At 36.4% G+C, this 9,365-nt stretch overlaps 2 protein-coding genes and 1 long non-coding RNA gene across 4 annotated transcripts; 1 reads left to right on the top strand and 2 right to left on the bottom strand.

Annotated features, from left to right (window-relative positions):
- Window positions 1-677: 677 nt before the first annotated feature.
- Window positions 678-1,352, bottom strand: LOC132185375 (uncharacterized). The gene has a single exon (XM_059599154.1). It carries the CDS (start codon window positions 1,350-1,352, stop codon window positions 678-680), a length of 675 nt encoding a protein of 224 aa, XP_059455137.1.
- Window positions 1,353-1,625: 273 nt separating this feature from the next.
- On the bottom strand, window positions 1,626-2,252 carry LOC132185376 (uncharacterized). Its single transcript, XM_059599155.1, has one exon. The coding sequence runs from the start codon at window positions 2,250-2,252 to the stop codon at window positions 1,626-1,628; it is 627 nt and encodes a 208-aa protein (XP_059455138.1).
- A 1,585-nt stretch (window positions 2,253-3,837) lies between these two features.
- LOC132184991 (uncharacterized) lies at window positions 3,838-8,245 on the top strand. Of its 2 annotated transcripts, XR_009440601.1 has the most exons (7): window positions 3,838-4,049; window positions 4,750-4,833; window positions 5,009-5,085; window positions 5,629-5,713; window positions 5,808-5,873; window positions 7,823-7,880; window positions 8,038-8,245. It is a non-coding gene; the product is annotated as an uncharacterized LOC132184991 (long non-coding RNA). The 2 variants fall into 2 exon arrangements; XR_009440602.1 differs by lacking the exon at window positions 4,750-4,833.
- The last annotated feature ends 1,120 nt before the right edge of the window (window positions 8,246-9,365 follow it).

A 9,365-nucleotide genomic window follows, 5' to 3' on the forward strand; every position in this document is an offset into this window, starting at 1 on the left:
CTGCAATTCCATCCTTGGTAACAACGTGCCCCAAGAACGCCACATTGTCCAACCAGAATTCGCATTTCTTGAATTTCGCGTAGAGTTGGTGTTTCCTCAAGACGCTCAACACCGTCCGCAAATGCTCTTCATGCTCCTCCCAACTCTTTGAGTAGATTAAGATGTCGTCGATAAATACCACCACACACCGATCGACAAGCTCTCGAAAAATCCGATTCATCATATCCATGAAAGTTGCCGGAGCATTAGTTAACCCAAAAGGCATGACTAAAAACTCATAATGCCCATACCTTGTTCGGAACGCTGTCTTTTGTACATCCTTCTCTTGAATCTTGAGTTGGTGATAGCCGAAACGAAGGTCAATTTTTTAGAATACCTGTGACCCTTGGAGCTGGTCAAAGATGTCATCAATCCTCGGTAATGGGTATCTATTCTTGATTGTCACCTTATTCAGTTCCCGATAATCGATACATAGTCTCATCGACCCATCCTTTTTCTTCACGAATAGGACTGGTGCTCCCCATGGAGAAACACTAGGGCGGATAAAACCCTTGTCCAGAAGTTCTTGTAACTGATCCTTGAGTTCCTTGAGCTCCAACGGTGCCATTCTGTACGGAGGTATCCCTGGCAACTCTTCTGGAAAAACGTCCGCAAATTCTCGTACTATAGGTATTTCCTCAAGCTTGTATCCTGATTTTTTCTTCTGTCACGCAAGCCAAGTATCCTGAACACCCACTTCTCAGTAATTTGGTCGCCCGTAGTGCAGATATCAATTTGACTGTGCCGGTATTCTGATTCCCCCGAATCTTGAACTCTGCTGCTCCCGGTGGTCTAAACACGATCTCCTTGTGGAAGCAGTCCACGTAAGCATGATACATGGATAGCCAATCCATGCCTAAAATAATATCAAACCCGCTCATCTCAAAGATAACGAGATTCGCGGGCATGACATGGCCTTCAACTAAAATAGGACAATTCTTAACTACTAAGGTGCATAAAATTATACTCCCTATCGGTGTAGCAACTGCTAAATTTACATCTAAGGCTTCAGACTCCAGACAACAGGCTTTAACAAAGAAATACGACACAAACGAGTGTGTTGCCCCTGAATCAAAAAGAACAGAAGCTATACCAGACGAAATAGGAAGAGTACCTGTTACTACGTCCTTTGACGCCGCTGCATCGCTTGGTGTCAAAGCATATACCCGAGCAGGTGCCGTGGTTCTCTGTCCCTCTGAGCGGTTCTGATTGGCTTGGTTGTTGGCAGGAGTCCTACAGTCTCTCGCGATATGTCCAGGTTTCCCGCACTTAAAGCAGCCTGATTTCCCGTAGAGGCAATTCCCACTATGCATCCTACCGCACTTCTGGCAGGAAGGGCGTTGCTCACCCCCTCTTTAGTTATGGAATTGCTGAGGTGTGTAACTCCTCTCTGCTGGTTGGTTAATTCTCCTCTTATTGACATGGAATGATTGTCCCCTTGAGCGGTTTCCTTGCGGTGCAGTTCTCTTCTTCTGATTAAAGTATTCCGAGTTCATTCTCTGTGTCCGCTCAATTACTGCCGCCTTGTTGATCAAGTCTGTCAATTTGCAAATCTCAAATCCCACAATTTGATTCATGATGCGCGGCTATAACCCTCGTTCAAACTTTCTTGCTGTGAGCTCTTCTGTGGACACCAAGTAAGGCGCGAAGCGAGAAAGTTCAATGAACTTGGCAGCATATTGCTCCACCGTCATTGATCCTTGAATCAAATCTGTAAATTCCTGGGCCTTGGCCTGTCGAGTAGTTTGAGGAAAGAATCGCTCCAAGAACGCCTCCTTGAAGTCCATCCAGGGAATGATTGCGCCTAGTCGTTGTTGCAGGTGTTCCTTCTGAGCGGTCCACCACCGTTCAGCTCCCTCAGTGAGGTAGAAGGTAGCATACTTGACCCTCTGTTCTTCAGTGCAGTTCATCACATCCATCAGCTTCTCTATTTGTAAGACCCAGTTTTCGGTAGCTATTGCGTCGGGTTGTCCATCAAAAATAGGAGGGCGTTGCCGATTAAAGTTTCCGAAAGTACACCCTTGCTGCCCTTCACTGGATGTTCCTCCCTTGGTATTGGTACCCATTGCCAGTAAGCTCACAAGTTGCGCTGCCAACGCAGTCAAAGCTTCCGGTTGCTGGTTGGCAGTGGTGTTTCCTCCGTTCCCAGCCTCGTTGCCCTCGGTATGACCCTCCTCGATGTTGTTAGTACGGCTGCGAGTCGGGGGTGCCATTGCTCTACGACCGAGGCAAAAGAGAAGAAAATAATAAGCAATTAAAATGTATTCATGTACTATCTATAAGTGACTACAAAGACAGACTCTACTTGGCCGGAATGTGGCTTCCCATTACCCCACTACTTCTATCAATAGTTCTAATTCTTAAAGTCTACAGAACCTTATAACCTTTGCTCTGATACCAAAACCTTATAACTTTATGATTAGTCTTCAACCATTCTCATTTTGATACAAATTTTAAGAACGAAGCCGTTTAAAGAAAGAAACAGTGATAGACATGAACCTTTATCCCAAAATTGAAAAAGGTCGGAAGCAACGTGCCGTATACTTCACAGTCAATGCACTGACATTCAACTCGATCTCCTAATTTCTTCTACAAATTGGCTATTTATAGTACATACCGATACAACAACCTTTTAAAAACTAACTAAAATATTTGTTCAACGATCGAGGAAGATGACAATGGAAGAAGGCAATGATGATCAGCAGCATCTGGTCTTTGCATACTACTTCAGTGGCCATGGATTCGGCTTAACCACTCGTGTCGTCGGGGTTTGTTTCTTCTACTAGTACTACCTTTTCTTTTCTTTCAATTTTTTTTAGCCATTCTTTTTTGACTCATTAATTGAGCCATTAATCTTCTATGTGTCTGCATGTTAAATATTAGGGTAAAGTCCACTTAACCCTTTTAAACTATCACTTTAATGATAATTTATCCCTTAAACTATTAATTACGATAATTTACTCATCAATCTACCAAAACAATCACAATGTATCCCCCAGTGCTAAAACAATGATGAAATTATCCCTATAAATTTTCAATAAGACAAAAATATCCTTAAATTTTTTTAAAAAAATTAAATTTTAGTATTTTTGTTTTTATTTTAGTAAGGGTAATTTCGTCATTTTGTTAAAATTAGGGGTACATTGTCATTATTTTGGTAATTTGTGAGGTAAATTGTCACAATTGATAGTTTGGGAGATAGATTGTCATTGATGTGGTAGTTTGAGGGGATTACATAAACTTTACCCTAAATATTATCTATTTTATATTTAGCAATTTACCAACTCTCAGTTCCAGTACTTGTAACTGAGGACTGAAGTGCATCTTAAGTGTACTAATTAGATGGGGTAATGACACTTTCAAAGTTAAATTGTGGTTTTAAAGATCGAGATGTGATTTTACCAAAAAGTGTGTTTTTAAAATGAGCACGTTTTAAAATCACTATTTTTTAAATCATATGTTCTAAAACAGTAAATCTAAATAAACCCTTCAAATGACAACCCCTTTGCAAATAGAAATGTGGAACTAAACAAAATAAAATCTTCTCAATTTCAAGTGTAAATGACACTAAGTTACTTTATATTAAGATTAAATTTTACAGATTCAATAGCATATATTGCGACATAGTAAATATGTTGTTATCGTAATTTAAAAATGTTACATGACATAACATTATGCATAATATTAAATATAACAAAATAGAATTTAGACAATAAAATAACTCATTTTCATTTAAATTTAAATTCGTGTTCTTCTTTCCTACTGCGGGTAGAAAACAAGTGTCACTTCGATAACAAATCTTCAACGTGGGGCCGGGGGTGAACCAAATTCTCCTTTGAAGCTCTTCCTGTTCAACCAAGTACTTGTGTTAATGTGATTCTGATGATGTGATAAACAGGTTGTCCGGCATCTCATTCTAGCCGGCCGGGCATGATGTCCACGTGGTCTCAGGCGCTCCTGACTTTGTATTCACTTCTGAAAAACAATCACCAAAGCTCTTCATCCGGAAGGTTAGTTATCTTGGATTGAAGCATTGGGAAATTCGAAAATGATGATATTTTTAAATTTTATTTGTTTATTCCTCTTTTCAGTATCATTCACCGTGATGGGTCTGTTTCGTTTTCATCATACAACTATTGAATTGAGCCTCCAGATGTTACAAAAGCAAAAACTATGATTTCATGTATTATAAACTTGTGAAAGAAATTCAAATTGTTTAATTACAAATAGTAGGTGTATTCTGCTACTTTCACAAGAAAAAGGGTGTAATCCTCTCAATCTGATAAAAAAAAAATCTGATCTCTTAGTTTAGGATGATATCTCCCTATCAAATAAGGAAAGTGTAGGCAAAAAAGAATTATTTAACCATAATCTTTATCAAGTTTTAATGCATGTGTAGGCGATTTGCATTATTATGTTCAGTGGTATGGAATTGTCTGAATGGTGTTGTTGCAATTGTAATAACGAGGCATTTTCTGTGGGACTGTTCAATTAAGCAGATGCTTTGACGGTTGATCGTCTTGCCTCCTTGGAAAAGGTTGTGAATGTCATTATTTATGGAACACAATTATCATTCCTATGTAGATAGTTGGGACTAATAATGTTTCCATTGATATTGATTGTTTTATCTTTTGCTGGCCCTGTTTCTAAACTTTTCGATCTTGTGTGCTGATTGACTGGTTTCTTTTGGCTCATTTTGGGTAATCAAAGTATTCTGAAATGGTGGTGCTATGTCGGGCATCAATTTTATCAACAGAAGTTGAGTGGCTGAACTCCATCAAGTCTGACTTAGTGGTAATTGATGCTTGAAATGTTTCTGTATAGGATTTTTATTTATGAGGCTAGAGTTTTGCAGCATGAAATAAGGAATCAAAGCAATGCCTTTTTTTTTGGTTGTGGGAATGCGACTGTTTTCTTTCCACCAATATAAATGTCCTTCATTCATGCTAAAAAGCTTTTCTAATAGCAGGTCTCCGATGTTGTTCATATTGCATGCCGAGCAGCTGCAGATGCTGGAATTGGTTCTGTATGTGTCACTAACTTCAGGTGACTTCTTTGCACTGACATTATTATGATTGTAACTTTTAATAAGCAACTTTAAAATTCTTCTACGCATATGATCTTTCTTACAAAATCCAAGTTTAAATCCTTACTCTGGAAGAAGCTTGTAATCTTCAAATTTAGTTTTGAAGTTGTTATTGAGCCTTTTTATTTATTTATTACTTCTGACCAATGTTTTGAATATGGGTGATATATTGCGGTATGTTGACAAAGTTATGATGAACATTAAAGTTATTTTGGAATATATCTATGTGATACATCACCAAAAACTTATGGATGTATTTGGTACTTGCATTGAAAGTTCAACAACAATTATATATTTGTTCTCGTGTGAAAATATCTGTACTTTCCCAGCATTATCACCAAGATTGTTTGGTCAAATCATTTGTTCTAATGTCTTTAAGACAAGTTTTTACAATGGGTCATAATTAATTTTTTATATGTTTGGTCTAAAGGGTTTTTGTGGGCATTTTGAGATTTCTTATGAGAATCAGATGCAAGGTGTTGATCTTGTGATACTTTTTCTAGGGAGGCAACAATGAAAATTGACTGATGTGCATGTATGTTTCAAGCATACAACAGTCATGGACTTGTCAAGAAAAGTAATATGAAAGTATGAATTCAACACCTGCATTATTACTTTAAAACCTCATTCTCCTTTTTTTTTTTTTTTTTTTTACCTTCTTCTTTTTGTGAAACCTGGGCAGTTGGGATTTTATCTATACAATGTGATGGCTGCCGGATATCACCATATATAGTTCAATCTTTGGCAGGTAACCTTCAATCTGTTCACATCAATCAATATGCATACAAGTTGTTCAAAGCTCACAGATATTATACATTGATTGGTATTTAGAAATTTTATTAAGGGACTCTTCTAGATCAATCATAAGATTTTTTTATTGTCAATATTTTGTTCTTCTGCATCCCACCTTTACCTTTTTATTAAGTTATATATTTTTCTACAAAAACTTTCAAGTTTGACTCAAAGGAAAACTAGACACCCATTTTAGTACACTAACTAGTAAGAGGAGAGGGACTGAGTATTTAGGTTGAGCTGAACTAAGAGCTCTCTATTAAGCTCACCTTCTTTATGTCTATCTTTACCTTGCTATGTCTCTTGGGACATATTATTAGTGCGGGGACTTCCTTTGGGTGAGTTCGGGGATGAGTTTAAGTACCACTTAGTTATTGGCAGGTCATATGATCCCCTATCCTAAGTAGAATTTCAGAGTTGTTTTCCTTACCAAAATAGTATTGTTCTTAATGTTGGACTGGTAGTGGTGGTAGAGTTCACCTGGAGTTTGAAAAGTGTATGTGTGTGTAAGTTTTATTAATGGGAAGTTTTATTACTGAAGTGCTGTAAGTTTGGGAGTTCATGTTGGTGAATGCTCTTTTGAATTTGCTATATTCAATAATGATTGATGGTGTGGGAAGACAGATAGGGGAGTTTGACAAAGAATCAAAAGTATGAGGTTAAATCTTATTATGGATAAGGGAATCTGGAGTTCTTTACCTTGGAAGAGCACTTGGCGTGCTTAAGTTTCTTTTATTGCAGTAAACCACCATGTTTGAGACAACAGGTAGTTGTAGACTGGTGTTTGCTTGTGTTGAGTAGTGGTAAGACAAGCAGGTCACTTGTTGTCTCACTGTTTTGCTGCTAGAGTTTTGCTCTCTAGCCTGGTTGTTTGGTGTCCGTAAGTTCAATGCATCAGAAGGTGGTTGAGATGCTAACTACTTGGAAAGGGAGTTTTGGCATGGATGCAGGTGTAGGACAAGACTACTCCCAAATATATATATATATATATATATATATATATATATAGAAACATGGTTATGTATAAGCATTTTTTTGAATTGTAATATCAGATAAAGATATCTATGTATTTTCTTTTTTAATTTTGAGGTTTCTCCTTCAGACTTCCCCATGTACTGGGTTTGCCACTTTGCACATCTTAATGAATATTTACATATTAAACCTTTTGCAATGCTATGAGCATTTATTTGTGTTTAAAGCTTTTTCATAATTCTTTGCAGATTTTTTTGTTGTCCCTGCATTTTATTCAAAGCTCACTAGATTTTTATTTTTCCAATATGGACATTGAGGTCATTTTTCCCTCGGCTTCGATTAGCTTTGGGGAATCCACATATATACCCGCTAGAATATCAAATCCTTGGCTCCATTAGAAATGGCCTTGTTCATGATCCTTATGCCCTTTTAGCCTTAATAATTTAAGTATATTCACCAAACAGAAAGAGGTAATGATTAGACTTTATATTAGTTTGGAAGTCTTATGAAGATTTACATTCACATAACATTATATTAAAATGATAGTGTGTAATGCGTAATTGACTCATACATGTGAATCAACTTCGAGATTGGTACACTTCTAAGAAGATTCATGTTACAGTCATATGAAATTTATTCATCTTTTCCTATATGTTCATTCTCTGAAACTAGTTGATTTCTAGAGTGAAATAACTGTCTTATGTGGAATTTTTTTTTATCATGTCTTCACCTCCAATTTCATTCACCAGATGTGCCTATGACCTGATTATTTTATTGTATGTGCGTATACATTCATAGATACATACATACATACATATATAAGTAACATATTTACTGACATTACACTAATATTATTTTTTTAATTTAATCTTGCATAGGAAATAACTGATGTTGTAGTGCCAAATCTAAATGATCTAACAAAAAGTTATGCAGATTGCTGAAGATTATGCGCATAGTGAGTTTCTAATCCGTCTACCGGGCTATAGCCTAAGTATGTTCGTTTCAAGCACATTTCTGGAAGCTTTCTTTGAAGCTTTTTATTTTTATTTTTTATACAGCTGTGTGCATATCTGCCTCGGCTCTTTTGGCCAATAAGTTGTAGAATGTTTATTCTAATTGGTATTAAAATATTCCTTTTCATTTTTCAGTGCCACCATTTCGTAATGTTATTGATGCACCCCTTTTCGTAAGGAGATTACACAAATCCAGAGAAGAGGTGTGCTTTACAGCACAAAATATGTGAAATGAGTATGAAACATTTCCTTGTAGTGCAGGTGAGGAAAAATCTTGGATTTGAGGAAGATGTGAAGATAGTAATTTTTAATTTTGGTGGGCAGGGGAGGTTTAACTTAGTCTGCTATGATTATTCGTATCTTTCCTCCAATTTTTACTTCAAAATAATTCCTTCCATAACAATTTTTTTTTATTATTTTTTAAACTTAGAATGTCCAAGTTTTGTTGCAAAGTCCCTTGACTTGGGATACTAGGAATCAATGTAAGCTTAGCATTTATAAACTCTTTTATAATTCACCCACTCCATGTGGGCAATCAATATCCTCAATGGGGGACTAACTTTCTAGGGTGTTACAACTTCTCGCACTCAAATCCCTGACATCCTTATTAGGGTTCATATTATTCAGTGCCTTAACGCCACATAGTGTTATTAGGTTGCTTTGATACTATTTGTAATGGCTTAGGAAAAGCACTAGTCACATTTGTATTGTCACTGCAAAAAGACTAGTCAAGATGAAAATAAAGCTTCTTAGAATCACTTATAAGCTCGATCAATGTCACCTAGTAAAGAGCCAATGTGGGGCTTAGCTTGGATGGTTAGTACAGATTTGCATGAGTGTTGAAAAAGTTTTCTAAACATTCTTCCGACTTATTGAATCTATTTGCCTCATTCTGTACTTTAAAAGGCTAATTTTGAACCAAAAATTTGCTTGGGAACTTTTCAATACTAGCACCCTTTATGGCCTTTGCTGCAATGACTTGAATTCTGTGATTTAGTTTTTAGCAGATCTTAGCCAATCATGTGTCAGTGACCGCTACAATGTCGGTTACATAACGATAGTTTTCTGACCAAGAGATGCAAAATCTACTAATTCCCCTGTTGGAATATATTGACGTCCAAGGGCAGAATTCCAATTAATAGTTATTGAGTAATATAATAGTAACAAAGAATTACACTAAGTGTTATTTAAACTTGTCTTCCATGTATATCATGATATGAAAAGTTCTTCTAACAGCATATATATCTATTCACATTGTTTAGAGTCTAATAACTATATTTCTATATGAAAAAAAGGGAAAATTACACTTTATCCACCCATGGATTGTATCAAGTTTTATTTTCTAACTTGTGATTTTAGAAATTGCAATTTACCCACCTAAGGTCTACTTATATTTATGTTAGGTTCACGGGTTTAACATATTCGATTGCACTAAACTGGTGAACTATTTTTATTAAATCTTT

The sequence above is a fragment of the Corylus avellana genome, chromosome ca6, assembly GCF_901000735.1.
Source record: "Corylus avellana chromosome ca6, CavTom2PMs-1.0".
Classification (NCBI taxonomy): domain Eukaryota; kingdom Viridiplantae; phylum Streptophyta; class Magnoliopsida; order Fagales; family Betulaceae; genus Corylus; species Corylus avellana.

Excerpts from the sequence above, each read along its gene's own strand:
- LOC132185375 (XM_059599154.1), bottom strand. The coding sequence starts at position 1,352 with ATGCATAGTGGGAATTGCCTCTACGGGAAATCAGGCTGCTTTAAGTGC.
- LOC132185376 (XM_059599155.1), bottom strand. The coding sequence starts at position 2,252 with ATGGCACCCCCGACTCGCAGCCGTACTAACAACATCGAGGAGGGTCAT.